Here is a 23467-nt window from a genome sequence, read left to right on the forward strand (position 1 = left end):
GAACGACTCCCCAGCTTAAATTGGTATGCTTTGTAATATAGTGGTGGTTTAAAGATGATGGGGTTGAAAGGGAGGGGTATGAGGGCTGGATGGGGTGGTGGTCTGAGGGGTGATTTAAGGAGATTTTTAAAGGAGGGGAGTGAACAGTAGAGGGGGGGGTGTAACCCCTCTCCGTAAACCATCAACTACGCCCCTGTTAAAATCCAGAAACCTTATGCGAGTCGAAAAAAAAATTTGGCCGGGATGAGGTTGACGTTTTTCAGAGTGATTGCATAACCTTTCTATATGAGAAAGGCAAAAATGTGCAAAATCCAAAAAAGTGAATCTTCGTCAAATTTTTTTCGTTTTTGCATCAAATCTCGACGTTTTATGCACCTTGAATACATTTAGCATCAAAAATAAAAATTCTATTTTTAATTTTTCCTATAGTTTTTATGAGAAATTTCTGTGTGGCCGCACTCTGAAACCCGTAATTCCGGAACCAGAATTCCGATCGATCCAAAATTCAATAGCAGCCGATGGGAAGGTTGCACCTTTCATTTGAGACTAAGTTTGGGCAAATCGGTCCAGCCATCTCTGAGAAAAATGAGTGACATTATTTGACACATACGCACATACATACACACACACATACACACATACATACACACATACACACACACATACAGACTTTTTCCGATCTCGACGAACTGAGTCGAATGGGATATGACACTCGGCCCTCCGGGCCGGGATTAGGTTGACGTTTTTCAGAGTGATTGCATAACCTTTCTATATGAGAAAGGCAAAAATGTTTCAAAATCGTCCAACACTGGTTCAACAATAAACGCCTGTTGAACGATTTGTTGGACGTCACCCAACGTTGGCCCAACGAAGGCCCTGCATTGAACATCGATTTCTTAGAGGGGTATCTCAACACTATGCTGTCAGTTTGCTCCGAATAAACTGACAGCATCGGGCGTCTTGTTTACATACGCTTGATTTGCATAGCTTTTTTAATTTCACTTGAATCACATAAATGAAACAAAAACTATTAAAATAATGAATCAAAATCGCAGAAGCACTAGTCAGATTGTGTAATTTTAGTGTGAATCAATTGTAATCATTGGTAAACTAGCAGGTATGGCATCGACCATACTAAAGTAAACAAACCGCATCGTGTAAATGTGCATTCTCGCAGTGTATTCCTCATTGCATACCTCGCTAAATTCATCTACAATAACGTAGAACCAGCAAGATACCAAAAATCCAATAACCGGTGAAAGAAAACAACCAAAAAATGGTTCACTTTTGCAAACTGTGCCAATTGCTTCACAAAAGCATGGATTACATCGAGTGCGATGGAAGCAACGTATGGCTCTTGGAGTCGGTGTTCAAGCTAAAGATCATCCCCGTCAACGGTCGGGTAGAACCAATCTGCCAGAAGTGTATCGATAAGTACAACAAAGTCATGCGGCGAAAGCGAAAAGCCAACGGAGGCTTTCCGATTTCGCAGAATCAAATGTTTCCCATCACGACGACGACAACGGTAACTTCATCCACCCAGCTCGTGATTGCCGGATCGATGATGAACGAAGTGGTTCAAAGGCAGCGACCGGAACCACAGCTGACAATGGCTACCGCAGCTCAGCTGAGACAGGAGGATTCCTCCACCGAGATGGTGACAGCTAACAGTTTTCAGCTAAATATCACCGGAGCCGCCGCTGTCTATAGAACCACCGGGAAGGAAGGACGGGGTAGTTCCGAGGATGATAGTTCAGCAGATAAAAGTAGTGATGGGGAAGATGATGAAGACGATGATGATGATGATGATGACGGAGCTGATGGTGGTAGCAGTGATTCTAGTGATTGCTGTAGTGACGGATCGTATGATAGTAGTTCCAGCTATAGCACAACGAGTAGCAGTGTAAGTTCAACCGAGACGCGAACGAGCCTTCGAATTGATGAAGCTGAATCGGAAAGGATGGAACAAATGGAGTCGAACGGTTCGTTGGAAATTGATGAGAATGCTGAAGATTCACTATCAGTAGATACTGGGGCAGTTGCAAAATCGGAGGTGGTAATGGAGCAAGAAACCACGATGAATTCGGACACAGGGAATGAAAACTCAAAAAAGACGAAAAAGAGAAAGAAACGTGAAAAGGGTCAACCGCATATTTGCGAAATTTGCAAGAGGGAATTCACGAAAGCAGTATATCTTCGGGTTCACATGAGGACTCATACAGGGGAAAAGCCATTTGCCTGTGATATTTGTTTTAAAAGTTTCACTCAGGCCTCGAGTTTGAATACCCACAAGAGATTGCATTCCAAGATTCGTCCTTTTACTTGTGAGGTTAGTTGGAAGTTTATTCCGTAACAATAGTAGGACTCAGCCATTTTTTTTACAGATATGCGGAGCTGAATACACAAGTTCCGGAAACTTCAAAGTACATTTCCGGACGCATACTATGGAAAAACCCTACAAGTGTAGTTACTGTGAAAAATCTTTTAACCAGCACTCATCAAAGAAATTACACGAACGTATTCATAACAATGAGAAACCTTACATCTGCCAGGTAATTAGCTTGTCACTATAAAAAATAATTTATCTAAAATAAGCAATTTTACTAGGTCTGCTTGAAAGCTTTTTCCAACATCAGCAATTTGCACGTTCATGCACGAATTCACAACAACGAACGTCCGTACGAGTGCAACCTATGCGAAAAGAACTTCGCTCAATCACAGACGTTGAAAACTCACGTGCTCTCAAAGCATACCGAAAACAGACCGTTCCGGTGTGACATATGCCCGAGAACTTACGCAACGCAATCGAATTTAAATAACCACAAAAACTGCCATCTGTCAGAGAAACCATTCGTTTGCGACGAATGCGGTGGACGTTTTACCCAGAAGAGCTCCCTAAAGACACATATCCTAGCACACAAAAGCGAAAAGAATCATCACTGCCCCAAGTGTGGCAAAGGTTTCACAACGTTAGCAACTTTGAACACCCACCAGAAGTACGTTCGCTGCGACCGAGCGGGTGAACCTGCGGTCTATCACTGTACCTACTGTGTGCGGAAGTTTAAGCAGAAGACCCGATTCCGGACCCACATGAGGACGGTGCATCAGAAGGACATCGACGAGGTGCCGATGGTCGATGAGATACCGGCCGGCGAAGAGGAATCGGCGCAGCCGGTCGGCGAGAATACACCGGAGATGCTTGGTGGTATACTGAATGACGGGATGGAAGGTTTATCGTCGGCGCTGGTTACCGACTTTGAGGACCATTTTGCTGCACATAATTTCTAGCAGCGGGAGTAACAAGTGGCGAGGTAGATGTTTTGCATTTTACTGGCGACTATCGTTATTGTGTACGCGCTTCAATTTTATCGTTTTCGAGCTTACGTGAATCCAAAGTAATTTTCATATGCTAAAGTGCTCCTTTTTTAAAAAAAATTAGTGTAATTTCTATCAATATCAGATAAATGGTCTTATAGATACCTATGGTCAGATGTTATATTACCCAGTCTGATTCAAGTGCTTGTTCTTAAAAGTTCTCCTTTTCGCTGAACTGGTCAAACATCAAGGCTAAGTCAGATACTGATGAGTTGAATACGAACACTGTATCCTATCTTAATGAAAAAAAAAACAAATCTAATTGTATGGTTATCGATACAGAACGGCGCATGCTCCAGAATTGTGGTCGCAATGTTGTTCTTTACAAACATGAATAAAATCAACAATTGGAAAAAATAACTTCGCTTTTTATCATTATACTGACAAAACACTTGTTGATATGCAGTCAAAAGTATGTTATTGCAGTTTCAGATATTCTTTCCAGTTATTGATCAAATAATAGCGCAGTTTTGCGAGTCTTCTTAACAGTAGACCACTACAAAACATGACGCAAATAGAAAATTTTCCAAACGAGGTAAAATATATTAGTAAAGTTTATTTTCCGAATTTTTAAATAAATTTATCTTGTTTCCAGCTCCTTGAGAAAATCTTTCTCTTTTTACCGGTGGAAGACCTGGAAAGCGCGGCTCTAGTGTGTCCCTCCTGGAAGAATATTATCCTCACTGTTATAATTCCGAAACATGTTCTAACCCACATCAAACCAGTACATCCAGTAACGCATGAACTAAACCCGGTACCTTCCATCCTTTCTTCACAAACAATGATTCCTGTTCCCAGAGTACATTACAAACTCACAATACCCAACGAAGAACTTGCGAATGCTCCCGAGTTCATTGAGTTTTTCAGACACTGCGGACCGCACCTAAAATCACTAAGTTTACAAATAATTCACCTAACAGAGCCTATTCTCAAGGCTTTTCCATACCTTCAAAAATTGGAAGCCCTTTCCCTGACTACAGAATCGGATCAACCATATGCTTCCCAACCGCAAAACCCACAGCAATATCTGTCCACCCTTAAAAACCTAAAATCCCTCAAACTAATCCACCCAAACTACTTCATTCTCCGCAACGCTTCGCTCGTCTCGATCGCTTCTCTTCGCATTATCTCGCTGGAACGTTTCGAGCTGGACCTTCACCAGCTGAAACCCCTTCTCGAACCTCACTCCAGCACTCTACGTCAGCTCACCGTAAAAGTAGAAGAAATGAAACCATTCCTGCAGTACCTAAACTCCCTGCCGCAGCTTAAACTGGAACGACTAAACATCAAAAGCGTCGGTAACGATGACGACTTTACCGACTCTCTTATCCAGCTGTTCGATCGACAGCCACACCTACGAACGTTGAAAATCGGATCCGAGCTGTCGCTGCGAGCCGTCGCCGCCATTCCAAAGATGCTGTACGATTTGGAAGAGCTTGATATCATCGCCGAAAGTATCCACGATTGTAAGGCATTCGTCGAACTGAAGCGGCTGCGGAAGCTAACCATGTCACTGTACGACGTACGGGCTTGGGACGAAACGGTTTCCCTGACGAGTGTAGTTGATTTTGCACTTTCCGTCACCTTTCCGCTCATTTCGCCGGCTATCTTCTGTTCCTTTCCTAACATGAAACGGTTCTACCTGGAAGATGTCGATGACGATACACTGATGCGGGATATTGTTGTGGTGCAAACGTTGCTGAAACATGCACGCCACGTGGAGTATTTGGATTTGGAGAACTATGTGGTGAGTGTTGGACAGTGGACAAATTTTCTTTCAAATTGTAAACAACAATTTTTTCAGCTGAAAGAGCGTGAAATATTGAACGAAAGCGTGGCACGCTTCGATACGCTTACCGGTTTGAAGGGGTTGAAGTACAGCTGTCGTGACATGTCGGATGCTTCGCTCCTGACGATGGATCTTCCCGAGTTGCGTGAGCTCTATCTAACGCATTGTCCGGGGGTTACGTTCAAGGGGATATCGTTTCTGGTTCGGGCTTGTCCACTGATTGAAACGTTGCACGTGGAGTTTAACAAAATTGGATTCGATGACAGTTGCATGGATATTATTACAAGAAAGCTGGTTCGACTACGCCGGCTGTATTTGGTCAATCTGAGAGGGTTGACAAACGAAACGATCCAGTTGGTTTTGACCAACTGTACGAGGGTGCGAGTAAGTGAATTTGAACCCTGTGAAATGTATCGAAAGAGATTAATATGTTGTAATTGCTTGCAGGAGTTGACATTCTCATATTGTGTTGGCATCTCTATGGAGAAAGCGGAAGCCATTAAGAAACTGAGTTCGATTAAAACTTTGCGAAATTTGATTTACAGCTGAACTATCTGTGGACGAGTTGGAACATTCTCGGCATGTTGAAAGTTACTTAGTTATAGGTTTTATTGAATGCTCTTTCTAGCACTTAAACTTAAAATAAATAGTCGGGTTATAAAGCACAACTACCAAGGCAATAAGTGACTAGTGTATCGACTGGGGGAACATGGAGAGCAGAGCCACGACTGAAAATTCTCTGGGTTTCTTCGATGACCTCAGCTGGGATTCCTTTCCCTTGCGGGTGGACTGTATATGATGGAGAGCAATCACCGTTCCGGAGATGCTCGAACCGACTGGTGGCGTATAAAGACGTATCGTATAAAAAGTGCTCATGCACTGTTGTGCTTGATCGTGTGTCTGTGGAATTTGGAAAAGATGGTACACCTGGTTCACCTCGTAGTTGCGAAATGTCATATCCGAAACAGCTTCGAGGTGTACGGCTTCGGTGGTCATGCAGATATTCACTGCCGCATACGCTTTGACGAGTTTTGGGCGCTAGGTTCCCAGTTCTACCCACAAGGGACTTGCGTAGTCCACACCAATCACCGCAAATAGTGGAGATTGGACGATTCGCGATTGCGGAAGAGTATGGATTCCAAATCAAATGCAACAACCGATTCTGAGTCGGAATCGATTGTTGCATTTGATTTGGAATCCATAATGACTCCATTCAGAAATCCGAACCGGTTCCGGAATGAGTTTAACTGGGGTAGAGTTAGCCTTGAGCGGCTTATACAGCTTCAAATGGCGTTGATGAGCGTTGATTGGTCAGGACGAAGCTTGTTGGGCAATATGGTGGGATATTTTGACACAAATGGGAAATTCGAGTGGACGAGTCGGTCGGAGCGATGTATAGAACGAAACTTTCCGATTTGCTTGCAATCTTGTTAGACTGAAGGCATTCAATTTTGGGTAGCAAAGTTGACCCTAATTAGCACCTCCGTCAACCGCTGCCATTCTCGGATGATCAATTGAAGCGTGAGAGTACAATCGAGTACAAGTAATTCTTCTGGCAGTTTTTGACGAACCTCAAAGTAGACGCCATGGTAAGTTGTATCTTGCGGAAGTTGCTGAATTAGTCATAAACGGGAACAAGTCGACCTTCACAGCTGGCATAGCGATGACATTTGGTGGTCGTGTTGGGCCATGGGTGAACTCTCCAGCACTCGCGAGGGTTGTGGCAGAGGTCCCATTGCTAGTACGGTCGTGGTGGGTGCCTACTTAGATGTTGTCTAAGAGACCGGCGTTTCCTAGGAAGTTCAAGATGATCTCTTCCCTAACAGAGTCGTTGGTCAAGCCTCAGGGCGGGGCGTCGTTTCTTGCCTGGAGGTCCCGAAGCTCGAGGCAGTTGGAGATGTGTTCCACTGTTGTCCTGCTCCCGCATGTGGTGCGGATGGGGGATGGTACAACAGAGATTGTGTGGACGTATATGGTCTTCGTGTATCCGGCCCGCAATCGGGATAGGTCTTTTTGGTCTGTCCAGTCTGGGTATTAGTCCCATTTTACGAGTAGGCCTTCAATTTTCTGCAAATGTCCCTGGAATGCCTGGCAGTGGTTGATGAAGTTGTTGATAAGGGCTTTGGCAAAATGCCGGATGATGTCCGCGATTGGCACTTCTTTGGTTAGGGTCCTCCTGGCTCTTCGACCCAACGCTACTAGGTGGTATGTTTCGACAGTTCCCTGTATGCTGCGGTGGCCGGAGTTCCAGCATGCTGTGGTGAGTGGTTCGGCGTTCATCTCGATGGCCTCTCAAGCGCCCAGATTACCGGGAGGGAATCGGTGGAGATCGTAGATGCTGTGTCTTCTGACTTTCGAGACAGGGCCAACGCAATGGATGCGGCTTCAGCGGTATAAACCGAGAGCTCTGCCGGGAAGCGGAGGGACTCCGACCTCGCCAGCCTTAATGGGTCCGTTGGTACAGATCCGAATATGATTCGAGAAACGCCTCTCCACAAGTTGGTTGTAGACTAAACGTGCGAATCCAGGGTAGGAGGGATCCTGCGAATTCCACATACACCTTTCCGGCTCATTTCATAGTTGGCGAGTCCTGACGTGCGTTCGAGAACACCTAGCGTCCGTCGAAGGGTCACCAGGGCGATCTTCCACCGGAATGTGAGAATGCCGGCCTAAACGCAGCACTCCGCACCAGACCAGTCGTTGTAACAATCCTTCGTTATTTTAATTCGAAATGATTTTTTGCTACAATCTTTGTAACATATTACAAACCTAGCAAAAGTCAAAAGTAGCCGAAGAAATTCTTCATCCAGTGCTATAATTATCACATTTTTTGGGATTTTGCGACTTAGTCCGGTCCGATTTAACACCGACCACCTCATTGAACGATGACTTTTCTGACTATTACTTGGCGCTTATACGGCACACTACACGACACTTCTGGCAGGTGTTGTTGGATGGATATCTTCTGGATCGATGGCCTTTGCGCCCGTAACTGCGGATCTTGTCGAACATCTGGGATGCATTCAAGTTACTTTTTAAAATGCGTTCAAGATAGAGTTCTGAATTGGTGCCGTCGGAACTGCTGATTTGATGGCTGGCCGTTGACGGAAAGTTGAAACCTCGCCCCCAATTTTGGGATCTGGTCCTCATAAAGGAGATGGTCGAATTATTTTTAGCTAATTCACCCCGTTTTAGAGCGGATTCCCAAGCCCAAGCAATTGTAATGAATCGCCCGCTGAATTCGCTATAGATCCTGGAGAAACGTTTTAAAAATTGGCCAATTCGCGTAAATCCCAACGGTGCCTTCTATGCTTGTTGTTGGATTTAAGCTTGCGATGCAGAGGATGGCAGAATAGCTTCATTTTTATTCTGAATTCCTTCGATTGCCGTGGTGAGGTAATCATGAAGATCTTCAAAAGCGTTTCGTAAGCTTGCATTGTAATTTAAAAAAAAATCTGTATAGCTTAGTTCGAGAAGAGTAATATGTTACAGTACAATGCCTCTCGAATGTAATGTTATAGTACAATGTCTCACGTCACGTCATGTCACGTCACGTCATGTCACGTCACGTCACGTCACGTCACGTCACGTCACGTCACGTCACGTCACGTCACGTCACGTCACGTCACGTCACATCACGTCACGTCACGTCACATCACGTCACGTCATGTCACGTCATGTCACGTCATGTCACGTCATGTCACGTCATGTCACGTCATGTCACGTCATGTCACGTCATGTCACGTCATGTCACGTCATGTCACGTCATGTCACGTCATGTCACGTCATGTCACGTCATGTCACGTCATGTCACGTCATGTCACGTCATGTCACGTCATGTCATGTCACGACGTGACGTCATGTCTCATGAAATAATGCGTAATGCGTAATATTTATCCGGAGACTTTCTCTAACCGATAACATATAAGAGTCGACTCGGATGATATGAGGGGCCCTATTCTCAGTCACGTTACGTAGTGACTAGAAGGAAATTTTCTTCTAGCCACTAGGTGACTGTGACTGTGAGACTAGGGTCAGAGATTTTCTATTGCCATTAAATGGCCGTCTCACGTCACCTGAGTGACTCTTCATTGTCGGGTGAGAAAAGTCGTAAGTTGTGAGGTGAGATCAGTACTCTCATGATCCTTGCCGCGCAGAAGCAGGGATTGTAACAATTAACTCGTTTACGATACTTGAGTCACCATTACGTCCATTCTGTCTGTCACATCACCTAATGACTATAAGGGGAAATTTACTTCTAGCCAATAGGTGATATGCCTGTGTGAATAGGGACCGTCACTTCACCTACAGTGCTGTATGTCGAAAGTGACATTATCTGAAGTAAATATTGGTGTGACCATCGTCACCCAAGTAACTCTTGGAAACGTAATTCGTTCATTCTGCGCGGGGTGTGACATGAGATCGACTAATCTCACCTCACTGTGCACGATTTTTCTGGCGCGATTTTGAAGAGTCAATTCGGATGACGTGAGATGTACGTTTAATGACAATGGGAAACATCATCTCACCCGAGTCAACTGTCAGAATCGGAACGGGAAAATGACGTAGAGTGAAGCGAGATCTGTCGTCTCAAGTCACACGCCACGCAGAATAAGGTGAATATTCTCACCCTTATTCTGCGCGAAGTATGCCGTTAGACGACAGATCTCACCTAACTCTATCGGGCTTTCCTCACCGGAATCCTGAGAGTCGATTCGGATTATGTGAGATTTTTCACTGCCATTAAGCAGCCGTCTCACGACACCCGAAATGGCTCGCCACGGCCTTATTCTGCGCGGCGTGTTGTGGCAATCACGTGTACCGGATTTCAAAGTAGCTTTCAATTCAGCAACCCAAGTTGCCAAATCAACACTAAGTGGCTAAAATGCACTATCCGCTTGCGCAAACGTGCTTTTCTCTATTTCAATCTGTCTCACGACCACACAAGCTAGAGCAAATGGCTGAATTTCGGTCTCCAAACGGACCTCGTTGCCTGATTTTACTTCTGTAAAATTAAGTACTTCCGAGTATCTAGAACCAAAATCCGTCTATCTGGGGAATTCAAGAATATCTTCTTATCCATTTTCCAGTATAACTTGATTCATGAAACTGAGTGCCTCTCGATTCAGTTGTGTCTGCTAGATCGTTCTTCTAAGCCTTACCGACCCGCCCTGAGTCTGGTTTTCTGATCGGGCAACCCTAAAGCACGTCAAATGGGTTTCGAAAGAGGTGGCGCTTAAGCCTTTTGTTCGGAAAGGCAGATTGATTCCGTAGCGATGTCATGCTGGCTACAGTGTGACGTGAGACAACTCGCTCTATGTGACTTTTTTCGTCCAATTCGGAGAGTCGACTCGGGTGAGGTGAGATTATCCATTGCCGCTAAATTTGCGTCTCACATCACCCGAAGTGAGATTAGTCGTCTCACGTAACACTCCGCATTGAATCTTTAATTTGGAAAAAATTGTGCCAGTTTTTCGTATGTGTTGGTAGCGGGTGTCCTTACGAGTACACTCATATCATTCTTAAGCCTTAATTATTCTTTTATGATTTTTAAATTTAAAAAAACCAAATTAAATTCAACCAGCAAACTGACAGTTGTCCTATTAAATGACGTATCTGCTAATATCTCGTTCACCTCATTGTTAACCGGGACAGCACCCCACACAGCATAATCTGGTACTTTGTCAATCCGCTAGCAGCCTGCCATCCCAAGTTTAATCTGCAAACTATGGTAGATCTGATAAGGCAACCTATAGAGTCGTGCAAGTCTCATGGGTTTGGATGTGTTATTGTCCTAAAAGGAAACAAACTAAAAAATGTTTTTTTCAATAGTTTCGGGCCAAATAATTGAAAAAGGACTGAGATATTAACTCACGGTACTAATCTGCATCAGAATATGCCTTAACCCGCACACCCCTAAAGATCCCTATTAGGGTGTCTCAGTTTTCTCGCGCAAATTGCAATCGTTAAGTACTAATTGACGTGGCAGTCATTTGAAAGGTGGAGGTGAGTACATGACGGATAAGTATTATTCACCCTGCGTGGTGTGTGATGTGATACGACCATACCCTTATTTTGTGCGACGTGTGACGACTAATTTCATCTCACTGCACAGTAGTGAGACGGTTTCTTTGTGATGATCACGATATCTCAGGAACCAATTTTCCATTAATCTGGAACATTCACTAATTGTTCCTTACTATATAAGCTAGTTCGTGTACGAAAACTCTTTGATTTGGATTACTATTTGATTTTATTACGGTCGAGAAATCGCCCGAATCGACACTCAATTTCTCAGATGAGGAACTCCTCGTAGTGACGTGAAATTTATCGTCTCAAGTCCACATACCGAGCAGGGTGATTGACGTCGCTTGGGTAGCCAAGTGAGTTGCTTTCGGTAACTTCAAAACACTAGGAATCTTCATCAATATGAGTGTCTTATTAGTGGGGTAGCCGGATGACGGAAATTCATAATCGGTCAGTTTGAAATCACTAGGTTGAAACACCGCGATGAAGTTTCGTACCATCTCTCCAAATCAAATGTTCCTCCACATATTCGTGAAAGACCCGGTGGCTCTCGTTCAATTTCTCCGACCGTTAATGACCATGTATTGATTGTTGGTAGGTATTTGCTGCGATGACAGAACGAACCTGCTGCTGAAACCAAGACGAGGACAACTTCACTTCACTTCACTTCTCAACTATAATTATATTTCCTTAACTTCACCACTGAACGTTATTTTTATCGCAACGATATATTTTTTTTTCGGCAAAAACATGACAGATGAAAAGACCACATCTAATTTTGATCAAGGCCAACTTCGATCTCTGAAACAATTCAACAGGAAAAAACCGTACGCAACCAAGCGCCTCCATCGTATCAGCTCTGGAGGAAATCGTGTGGTAGCCCAGAACAATCGACAAACAAAACTAAACGTCCAGCAAACTACCGACCGATACTGGCCATTTTGAACGCGTAAATTATCAGTTTGCCAGTTGTCACCTGAGCATCATCCAGGTGTAGTACCCCCGGTAAAACAAGCTCATTTTATCCTCGTATCCAAGTGGGGGAGTGACGGCGTGTGCGTGTTATGGCTCCACTGAAAATTGCTATTCCTGTTTTCTACCACCCATCCACCCACACTCACACAAGCTAAGCCGACGTACGGTTTCCACCAGTTAACTATGTACTGCTGCTTCTTACGCCTACTGGCCTCTCTCATCCTCATACGTCAGCATGGCAATATGAGTGATGCCTTCAGGATATCCTAACTAAAGGTACTAACTAAAACCATTAGCGTTACTAACACACCACCAGTGAGTGAGGCCTCGATCAGAGCCAGAAGGCATCAGCGAAAAAGTCATCCACCATTGGAGGAGGAAAAATCTTCGATGTTCAATAATTTTCTTCTATTACTTCTCTAACATAAAGTATCGCCAAAAAAGTACCAAAACAACTAAACAAACAAATCAATCTAAAGTTGCAGCCAATAAAAACGAACATTGTTGACTATACGTTGCGTATCCGTGGAGTAACAAGTTTTTTAGTTTATCGAAAAACAGTTTGTGTGTCGTGTAAATAAGAACAGAAACGAAACGAATTTTTTTGTCTTCAGCCAAATCGAAAATCAAGAAATAAAAAAAGTGAATCAAAGCAGGCTACCATTGCACCTGGCTTTATGTTTGCTGTTTTTTTTTTCAACATGAGCCTTCGCAAAGCACAGAAAAAGTAAAACACACAAAAAAAAATGAAAAATAGTATCCAATCGACGGAAAACCACCGCCTGTGAGAAAGCCTGGATTTTCCAGCGCAAGCACACACATACACACACAAAGCAACAAGAATGCCTGATTGTTGGGAAATGGTCTACAGCGAATAATAAACACATAAAAGTATCCAATCAGCGAAAAATAAATAGCGACTGAGTGACTGACGAAGAATGAGTTGACTTCTGATTGAAACAAAAATTATTATCCCTCGTCGTCTGGGAGCAATCGACCACCGGAATTTGCGGGATCAGCAAAAACGGGCCAACCTCCGCCCTCGCAGCAAAGGCAGCGGCGAAACGAGCAAAGTGGGATAGACAGGGGTCGCTCGCAAAAAACCATGGAAGAAAGATGAATTAAAATGCGTAACCACCACACATTCGTCCTTAAATAAACATCGAATTTTTAAGCAAAAGAAAAGCTAACGAAAAAAAACAAAAGGAAAATTTCCCAGGAGGAAAGAAGGGGGGATCAAGCGTACCGCTCGGAATCTTTTTTGTTCTGTTGATAAGTGATGTTAAGCATATGATATATTCCTTACTGTTGAGACGATTTTTAATGGTAACAAGCAGTTGTTTAAGTGAAAAATATAATGAAACATCAGTGGATCGTTGAACGCAGGGACAGCGAAAAACGTGAAACGAACCCTAAGGGCTGAACCTTGGAAAGTGAAAGCAGCGAAATTACAAGTGCGATTAATCGTCAGTGTTGTCCGACACGATATCAACACGCACGAGTGGTCCGAACGGGTGATACATGATACACGAGCCCAGTTTGGGTTCGGGTTCGGCTTCGGTATCGACTTCGGGTTCGTGTTGTGCCTAGGGTTGTTTCCAAAACAGACAGTTATCGTTACTGAACACCCCTTGCTGTTGTTACCATCGTCATCGCCGTCGTTGTTGTTGCCGTTGCCTGGCGTCGTGTAGCAGCGTATCCTTCCATTCACCACCACCACCACCACCGTCAGTAAAACTTATCACCCCTCATCCAAGCAATCTAACCAACTGCGGCAAAAATGGGTGACGATAGGAATAACAAGAAGATTCTGCAAAATATAAAAATGCCAGAGCAGAGCAACGACTACCGAGTGGTGAGTAATTATCTGATTTTGGCGATGAAATACGCTGGTCTGGACCGCGAAAAGTGTCTAATTTACTTCATAATTCCCTCAGGTGGTGTTTGGTGCCGGAGGTGTCGGAAAGAGTTCACTAGTTCTCCGGTTCATCAAAGGAACGTTCCGGGAAAGCTACATCCCTACCATCGAGGACACCTACAGACAGGTAGGGTTGGGTTGGGTGGTTCCATTTCAGGTTTACTGATGCATGCATGTCGTGTGTCATTCAATCAAAGTGCATCATCACCTGTACCACCGCGGGGCGAGTCGAGTGGGTGTGTTGCTATGAGCAGTCATAATGATGTGTGGTGTGTGATTGGTGTCCAGCACATGTCATCCTGGCGGCAGGGTGGAAAAACTGCTGTGGAGAGTGACGGTTGTTTCGATGTTTGATGCTGAATGATGAGGGAAATTCGCTGATGTGTATCAAGATGATATTTGGATAGAGGCGGCCAAATTTGATCAAAGCTTTCTATCAGGGATTTTACGAGGAACAGTTATTCAAAGTTATGATAAATATGATTTTTTTAAGAACGAGTTTTGTGCCGCAATTTCCGTCATATGCGCAGGGCGCAAACCGTTACCTATTGCAGCACAAGCCAATACAAAGGGGGTACATACTGCGCTCTTGCTGGTGACGTTGTCTTTGCCAACAAAAAAGATGATTCCGTTTCATTGATAAAACAAGCGGATTGACATCATGCTGTGGGGAGCGGTGCTGTGAATCGCACCGTTGCAATTATGAATGAAGGAGACATAGAAGGCGAGGCTTTTTGTTCGGTCACTTTTGGTTCGCAGGACAAGGAAAGGTTTGTTTTGATTAGTATTTGTTTATAAAATTCAATCTTTTAACTGTCAATTTGTTGAAGTTGCAGGCTTTTTCGGCGTTGGCCTTCCTTTAGAACTGTGCTACTAATTTTATAAGCATTTCCAGTTAGCCAGAACCGATTTTTTTCCTAATTACAAATAGTTTTACTCTTGTCATCGTTTAAGAAAATGTCAAAAATTGTTATTGTGGCGATTCTTTGAAAATCTTTTAAGAGTTGCCTCATTCAAACTTAGCAATTCGGAGTAATATTCAGTTGAATTCATAAACATAACGAATGCGATGGTTTCACATACAACAGTAAAATTAATATATACTAGATCCGCCGCCTACTGCGATGCTGTCATCATACGCATTCTTGCGGTGTACTTTTGTGTTCTGAAAGGGCGTCATTAATGTGTTGCGATATCGATTCGATTGCTATATAATATTGACATAAACCATCCTGGAAAGATAATTGAAGTCAAAATGCATTTGTCAATTCAAACAACTAATTAAAAGTATCAAAATGGGATCCTTGGTATATTATTTTATTTGATGCATACGAAAGTTACTATTAATATTTTCATTAGTTTTTTTTCGAGAGTTGTCCTACTGGAGCGGTAGAGCTAGATTCTCATGAGTGCTTCCCGCCAGAATCACTCACTACAATTGCAGACGAGAAGGGTAATTTCACTACAATTGCAGCGAGCCGCGATTACGAATGTGGTATTCACTGTACGGTTCAGATATGCGCGGGCGTAGGTATTTCGCGTGTATCATCGCGAAGTGTTCGCGATCGCGTGCGCGTTTGTATGTCGCGTGTGCTAAAGCATATGTAACATCAGGCGCATAAATTGTATTTTATGACCGTGTGTCTTTCCGAACATTCGCGTGTGTCATGTCGCCATGGAACGTGCTGTCTAGTGGACATGAACGTTATTTTTTGTTTGTTCCAACTAAATGTATGGACCTAAGTTGTTACGACGGAGGGTTAATAATTCCGGACATGGTCAATGAATTATCGCACGAACACGAGCGTTTGTGGGTTCGCGTTTGAGACCGCGTTTGTAACTTCGTAAGTACTAAAGTGTTCACCTTACTACCGGGGTGTAATGAAGTTTGCGCGATCGCGGGCGTAGGTGTGCGTGGATGATTGCGAAGGGCTTAAGCGTTCGTATGTTATGTTTGTCGTGTGTGTGACTTCACTTGTATATTTCAGCATATATATTAGAGCGTCTTTTAAGGGAACGTTTCAGATTCTCGCACTTGCCACATCGGGTCTTATTGCTATAATGGCCCATTTACTTGTGTTTAGTGCAATGCATGACGCAGGGAAAAAAACAGCCGATACGTGCCTGAAGAGATATACAATTTTACCCCCTCCTGTAAGATTGCTATTCAAAATCGTCACTCACTGCAACAAGGGATCTTTGACAATGCCAATCCCATGCTTCAGTGGATCCACACATAGCAAACTTGAATCGGTGATCACACCATCGATCTCAACTTTATGGGCAGGCATGTAGACGCGGTTGTCCTTCATGAAATTCTGTTCGCCAGTAATGCCATACGAGCTTTCGACAGAATATCATAATTCTGAGCTTATCTTTCGAAATGTTTGAAATGCATAGCAGATTATCTGTGATCCAAAATAGATCAGATACAGTTCGATTGAGTTCAATGTATTCGATTTTAAACGGGAAGTCGGAGTCTCCGATTGCGAATTTTGTTCGACATCAATTCTACCGTCAAGGCGTAAACTAAAAAGACTACAAGGAAAGAGACGACGGAAATTATAAAAGATATAAGAAATAGAGCGATTCAGGGGATAGTAAAGTAAAAGTGGTGTCACCTATCTTTGCTCGATGTATGGTGATTTTTTCCCTACCTGTTTTTCTGTTGGACATTTTTCAACAACGAATACGTGGTTTATTATCCTTGGTCATGATTTTCGTAAAGCGAAATCGTGATCCATTTTTTCGTGAATTCAACATTTTTTTACTGGTATTCTCTTCTGGTAGCCTAGCAGTAAAATCGTAACAATGCTATTAGCGTGCATATTACAGGAGAAAACGTCATTTTTTCAGTACCGCGTGAACACATTTGTTGAAAACGTAATTAAAGAACGACAATATTGATCTTCACTTCCAGGTGATTAGCTGCAACAAGAACATATGCACTCTTCAAATTACTGACACGACCGGGTCCCACCAGTTCCCGGCCATGCAGCGGCTCTCCATCACCAAGGGTCATGCCTTTATTCTAGTTTACTCGGTATGTTCCAAGCAGAGCCTGGAGGAGCTTAAACCCATTTGGAGTTTGGTTCGAGAGTTGAAGGTACGTTAAACAATATTTTCCGCAAACACGTGAATGCTTTATTTTATTTGTTTGTTTGTTTACGCTTCGCGTAGGGTGAAGAAATTTCCCAGATACCGGTAATGCTGGTGGGAAACAAGTGCGATGAGCCTGAGGAACTTCGGGAGGTGACCAACATCGAAGGCCAAACGGAAGCTGCCACCTGGGGGATCTCGTTCATGGAAACCTCAGCCAAGGAGAATCACAACGTCACCGAGCTTTTCCAGGTTTGCAAAAATGTGTTAAGTTAAACGTACTAAATATTCATTTAAATGTTTATTTTTCTACCAGGAATTGCTCAACATGGAGAAAAATCGAAACGTGTCGCTGCAGCTGGATGGTAAAAACAAAAAGAAAAACAAGAAGAAAATGATGAAGGAACAAGCCAAGGAGGAAAAACTGTTGAAAGAGAAGAAGGAAAAGGCGAAACAACAGGCTAAAGAGAAGGAAAAAACACAGCAGAAGGAGAAAGAAAAAGAGAAACCAAAAGATAAGGCTAACGGGACAAGTAAGAAGGAGGGAGCAGCTGCTGCAGCGGACGGTGGAGCCGAAGGGGAAGGTAGCGCTAGTCTTAAGGAGAAATGCAAAGTGATGTAATACTGTTGATATGTACACGTACACACACCATTGAACGAGCTGAGAGGGAAAAAACAAAACTAACAAGCAAACAAACAGAACAACAAATAATCGAATAAAATCGTACCGTAAAAGCAAGAAAGAGTCGAACAAAGTGAATGGGTATAAAAGGACACACACACATTATCAGGTTTTAAATCGATTTTAGACGCTAAAACAACTTAATTGATTAAACTGAAAATGATCAAGAAAATGATATTATACAACCATAATTATATTTATATATATTATAAAAAATATTATGTACATATGATAGTACTAATTTAAAATTATAATGCAACGTAGTAACAAGCAGACGCTTAAAATTCATGATATGCCATAAAGAATCACTAGCAAATATAGCAAATTATTATATATTTTGCTTCGATAAAATTCAATAAATTTGAATAAATCGTTAAATTAAAAACCAGCACAAAAGAACGGCTTTGGATTTTAGTTGAGAAATGTAATCTAGTGGAGTGTTAACCACAGTGTGAATCTTAATTTAAAATGAATTCTGGTGTTATGATTCAAATTACGGACACTTTGTTTTACGGATGCTGCAACAAATCAGCTAAAAGCACAGTTGTATTCGGATCGTAGTAGCCGTGTGCTTCGAACGCGCTTTTTTCCGCTCCCATCAATTTTCATAAAAATGAAATGTTAAGGATTGTATAATCCAATTAAATGTCACGAGTGAGTGAAATTTATTGAAGAAAATGTTGTGTTCCGGAAATCGTGTTGCCACTGGACTGAACAAGAGCAGAACTGGGACGATTTGGGAGTCTGTGTGTTCGGAACTGGTTCTTCAAATCGTTGCCAAGAGTACTCACTTTGGTTTGAAAGTCCGCGGATGGTGCTCGGAAAAAACAGCTTGGGTTCTTGTTTTGTTTGGGATTAGGTAGCTATACAGCGCTGGTTTTTTCCCAGGTGGTGACATGTGAAAGGGGACAGATGCAGAAGCAATTGGGACGATTGGACGAACATACCCGTGAGATCGTTCTAATTATAATTTTGAATCTCACAATGGATGTTTTTGCATTTCCACTTTCACTTCGTATGTGTTTTATATCGTTTCCACGTTGTTCCGTTCACACGAATTATACCATCGCAATATTTTCAAGTTTAAATTTTATTCCCTCAAGAGCTGAAGGAATTGTGTACCTTTCACAAATACTTTAGTTATGTCAACGATTTGATGCATATTCGTTTTATAAATCTGCTAGAAATTTTTCAAATGAGCTCCTATTAATGTGGACTATAAAAACCTTAAAGAATAACTGCAGTGTTTTCCAGGATGCTTTTCGATAATGGCTGTGTTACAATAGAATAGGATATGTAATCTAGTGAAGAAAGCATAGTTTTCTTCACTAGATTCAGTAGAATTCGCTTGTTTGAATCATTGCAATCTACAAATATGATATTGGCTTCACGAGTCACGAAACAAATGCCAATTGTCTAGATGACTTTTTTCTAGCCTACTACTCGGTTGATATTCGAACACTTGTATTTACTAACTAGAGTTGAAGGGTGGTAAGTGGTCATACAATATTAGTTTCAGTTTATAATATTTAAATAGGTACAACCAGATTTTCTGTTCTTTTTCTTATGAGTTTGCTTTTACGTGAAATTTTCCGATTATTGCTGCTTTTGTGAAAAAAAATAAAAAAAAAATCGGAATGATTTTAAATACAAACTTAGAAGATCTTTTTAATTTTTTGGCACAGATTTAGCAATTAATACGGTTTCTATGAAAATATTCGAGGACCTTTTGAACGCAAAAGACTATAGATTATTAATTCGTTACAGAGTTTTTCTCAAATTTTCAAAACAAGCCCGTACATTTTGTGGTGAAGAGAAAATAAAATCCTTAAAGTCGACATGGGTAGATGTTTACAAAACACTTTATTCCTCCCAACCCGATTCAAGCTGCAACATTTCCACATAGAAGCGGTTGATTTCAAAACATACAAAATTCCACCTCCTCTCCGTCAAGTGATGACTGTCGGAGATGAAAAGAATCTATTGATGTGAAAATCATTTGTAACAAGTTTCATCGTGTAACACAAAGGGTTGATAGTTACCAAATGAGAAAAGTTTTCACTTTCATCTACTGATGTGATGCTATGCTATGACTCGAGAAAGGGTCTACCAAATACATATTAGGTGCGCCGCAGGGCCCAGATTGAAACTGTTGAAAATACTTCAAACTGACAACACTATCCGATCGAAGTGTGCTATTTCTTTACAATTAATTGCTAGAAAAAAAGATTACAAGTGGAAATGGGATCGACAATCTTAAATCAAGTCTTTGTTGAAAACTAATGCGTCCAGAGAAAATGAGATATGAGTTGGGTAGGTATACTTGACTTTTTTTTCGAAACACTATTAAATCAAACCGTAATTGGCTTCACATACCAATTGTCAAATATGAGCTTTTTTCGAAAACTCTAATTCACTCACAAGAGATTTTAAGTTTGTATGTGAAAATATATGAAAAATAGGCAATTGAAACAATAAATTCAGTACAAAATGCCAGTATCGTCTTGTGCATCTCAAAATCTGCAGATATATAGCTTAAGGTGTAAGGAACAACATTGCAGAAGACTGCAAAATGATCCGATTTTGCAGTAAAAAGATATTCTCATGTAAAGTTATGTGTTGCATCTCTTTCTCGCACATGCTTAGAGTAGGAAATTAAAAAAAATGGTTGGTCTTCAAAGTTGAATAACTTTTTAGGGAAACCTCCAATTAATATGCAATCTTCAGCAAAGTTGTTTGTTTTTAAATAAACTACGCGACCGTAAGTTTTGAGGTACGCAGAGTTACTGTGGCATTTTTTATTGGAATTTGAGTTTTTATTTCCGAGTTTCCATATATATATATATATATATATATATATATATATATATATATATATATATATATATATATATATATATATATATATATATATATATATATATATATATATATATATATATATATATATATATATATATATATATATATATATATATATATATATATATATATATATATATATATATATATATATATATATATATATATATATATATATATATATATATATATATATATATATATATATATATATATATATATATATATATATATTACTATAGAAACTTGAAACCTCTTGTGGGTGTACTAGAGCTATCGGAAAAAGCTCATATTTTGCAAATGATTGTCATTACCAATTACCATTCGAATTAGCAGTGTTCCGCTTAATGTAAAATTGTATATGTGTGTGTGCATTGCTGTGGGAAGTACACCCTTTACTCGCAAGCGGCGTTTCTGTTACAGAGTTGCCAGTCTGCTTGATATGAAGTCTGCGGTATTGGAGACCGTATCACGGAAAGTGAAGAAAGGATGGACAAAGATGTGAGGGAAATTAAACTTGGCAGACGGAAGATCACTGTCGGGACATCATGAGACGAATCGCAAACTAGCCTCCTTGGATTCGCTTGGAACTCTGTTGGGATGAGATATTCAGGTAGCTGCTGGCACATCAACCAAAAGAGAAGAGATAGCTAAATATTCATCGTGTTTAAAAATATGGATAGGAAAAACATATATAGGAGATCGAGGATAGCCAGCACATTTCGAATTGGAACGAGGTCGATGAGGTTCGCTTAACGGAGATGTGGCGCTAGGACACTAAGCGCACGACCAGACAACATGTTTAATGTCGCGATAGTCATCTCCACAAACGCAGAAACTGCTCTCCACGACCCCAATACGGTCGAGGTGGATATTCAACGTATAAAGATTGTACATGATCAGAGATATCACCCGAATGGCCAACCTACATCCATCTGGGATGGTTAGACTATCGCTCGTTAGTGAACAAGGAGCAATTGGTCGTGGCCGGTGGCGTAGTCCTCTTTAGTATTTCTTCTCTTAAAAGAGCGCTTCAATCCCTTCAATCCCGAGAATTATGAACAAAATTTGGAGTAGCAGATCCGACGAAAGGCTCGAAATGAGGCTCATGGAAAATAAGTTGTTTTTTATACTTCTCGATTTTTGCTGAAAGCAATTGCTTGCTAACCAGAATTTTCACCGACCGAAGCAAACGGTTTTTGAAGGATCCAATCTCATACTTCGCAATTAAGGCTGATGGAGAGTACACCATCAATCTCTACTTCCTGGGCGGGTACGTAGACAAGATATCGTATACGGTTGGGTTATATCTAGTTAGACTATGCATATATCGATGATGTTGCTTTATCTTTGGTCCGGAAGTGAACCATCAAGGAGATGTATTAGATAGATATAATTCGCATCGAAAATGAGACTTTTCAGCATTATTTGTGCCATCGGAGAGATATCCAAATCGACCTCCATTGAGCCTGAGGGGATGTGCCTATTCACGTGGGCTTTTGAAGGCACGCGCGAGCCTTCATTCTGATGTTTGATTTTGAGTGGACGGTTCAGATGAAGGAAGAATGTGAGCTTCCCCACCTCATTGGAGCTTTAAACTGCGGCGCTCTGATATGTGTTGTCCAGCGTATATCAGTTCCGTATTTGGGGACTTCCGGACAAGTACGATTCATGATCGACCGTGGGCGAGCGTTTGCATATTGACGCTAAAAAAACGCGTTTATTAATTCGTAAGTGCTAACACCTTCTCGGGGCTCGAAATTGATTCATTAGAGACTTTGCAATTTATTTCCCGAAAAAACAGCTCAATTTCGGGTCTCGAGAGTAGAGCAATCGTCGAGACGTTTATATGATTACGAGATCATGGGCACAGGTATACGTGAATGATTGCATTTGTTAACGGGTTTGTATTACCGCGGAAGCCTCGAGCGTTTGTATGCTAATGTTCCAGTGTTCTTTTTATCGCGTGGGCGTTTGTATGTTGTGTATGCTGGCGCGTTTCGCGTGTACTAATGCGTTTCTGTAACTGTGTGCTCGTTTGCTTATTCCCGTGGGCTTTTGGGTGTCGCCGAGAATGAAGCAGGCAAAGAAGAAACAACACATTAGTTGAACATTCATTCAGTCAAGGTTAGATGGACGTGCGACTCGTATACTACAATGTATTAGAGAAAGACATTCTAACACTCATTCGAATGATAACAAAAATTATTAAGATGAAAAATACATACAGTACATGACAGGGGCGGCGAAACACTTTACGCCCGAGTGGGTAGAAAGCATAGGATGAGGGGTCCATTAGTATGGATTGTTTCCCTTTTCGCAATGCACACGATTACATTACATTCACATTAAATCACGTTCGTTTATGCAAATGTAATTGTGGTACATCGATATTTTCAAATGTGTGTAGTGCGAGATACATGCGCTGCGCATCTAAATTTTTTGAAATGGTTCAAAATTTCGAGTGGGTAATTACCCACTCGGTTATTTTGGAGTAACTAGTACTACCCATACTACCCACGCTTTCAGCCGGCCCAGGTACATGACATATAGATTAGTATTCCAAATGCGCATACAAATTCAAATAACTTATTTAAATTTAGTTTGGGCAGGTGAGAATTTGAAAAGCATGCATCGTTTCCAGCAAGCCCTTCCGGCCACCTCGTTTCACCACTGTTAAGGCGTATTGCAACCAACATCTTAGCAACTTTCTGTTAAAGATCAATATAAAAAACTACAA

The 23467-nt window shown here is 41.7% G+C and overlaps 3 protein-coding genes across 3 annotated transcripts; all 3 read left to right on the plus strand.

Moving 5' to 3' along the window:
* The first annotated feature begins 982 nt into the window (after positions 1-982).
* Positions 983-3677, plus strand: LOC131676680 (zinc finger protein ZFP2-like). Its single transcript, XM_058955920.1, has 3 exons — positions 983-2329; positions 2385-2552; positions 2608-3677. The coding sequence occupies exons 1-3, from the start codon at positions 1277-1279 to the stop codon at positions 3286-3288; spliced, it is 1902 nt and encodes a 633-aa protein (XP_058811903.1). The 5' UTR covers positions 983-1276; the 3' UTR covers positions 3289-3677.
* Positions 3678-3730: 53 nt separating this feature from the next.
* LOC131676682 (uncharacterized) lies at positions 3731-5836 on the plus strand. Its single transcript, XM_058955931.1, has 4 exons — positions 3731-3910; positions 3971-5122; positions 5180-5548; positions 5612-5836. Exons 1-4 carry the CDS (start codon positions 3881-3883, stop codon positions 5711-5713), a joined length of 1653 nt encoding a protein of 550 aa, XP_058811914.1. The 5' UTR covers positions 3731-3880; the 3' UTR covers positions 5714-5836.
* A 6597-nt stretch (positions 5837-12433) lies between these two features.
* Positions 12434-17926, plus strand: LOC131676688 (GTP-binding protein Di-Ras2). Its single transcript, XM_058955938.1, has 5 exons — positions 12434-14021; positions 14104-14211; positions 17005-17190; positions 17265-17435; positions 17500-17926. Exons 1-5 carry the CDS (start codon positions 13947-13949, stop codon positions 17803-17805), a joined length of 846 nt encoding a protein of 281 aa, XP_058811921.1. The 5' UTR covers positions 12434-13946; the 3' UTR covers positions 17806-17926.
* The last annotated feature ends 5541 nt before the right edge of the window (positions 17927-23467 follow it).

The sequence above is a fragment of the Topomyia yanbarensis genome, chromosome 1 (assembly GCF_030247195.1).
Source record: "Topomyia yanbarensis strain Yona2022 chromosome 1, ASM3024719v1, whole genome shotgun sequence".
NCBI lineage: Eukaryota > Metazoa > Arthropoda > Insecta > Diptera > Culicidae > Topomyia > Topomyia yanbarensis.

Bases quoted from the DNA above. Each gene is read 5' to 3' on its own strand.
- LOC131676688 (XM_058955938.1), top strand. From the start codon at position 13,947: ATGGGTGACGATAGGAATAACAAGAAGATTCTGCAAAATATAAAAATG. The intron at 14,022-14,103 runs GTGAGTAATTAT...TAATTCCCTCAG, and splicing joins AGAGCAACGACTACCGAGTG to GTGGTGTTTGGTGCCGGAGG. The intron at 17,436-17,499 runs GTTTGCAAAAAT...TTTTTCTACCAG, and splicing joins ACGTCACCGAGCTTTTCCAG to GAATTGCTCAACATGGAGAA.
- LOC131676680 (XM_058955920.1), top strand. From the start codon at position 1,277: ATGGTTCACTTTTGCAAACTGTGCCAATTGCTTCACAAAAGCATGGAT. The intron at 2,330-2,384 runs GTTAGTTGGAAG...TTTTTTTTACAG, and splicing joins TTCGTCCTTTTACTTGTGAG to ATATGCGGAGCTGAATACAC. The intron at 2,553-2,607 runs GTAATTAGCTTG...CAATTTTACTAG, and splicing joins AGAAACCTTACATCTGCCAG to GTCTGCTTGAAAGCTTTTTC.
- LOC131676682 (XM_058955931.1), top strand. From the start codon at position 3,881: ATGACGCAAATAGAAAATTTTCCAAACGAG. The intron at 3,911-3,970 runs GTAAAATATATT...TCTTGTTTCCAG, and splicing joins TAGAAAATTTTCCAAACGAG to CTCCTTGAGAAAATCTTTCT. The intron at 5,123-5,179 runs GTGAGTGTTGGA...CAATTTTTTCAG, and splicing joins TGGATTTGGAGAACTATGTG to CTGAAAGAGCGTGAAATATT.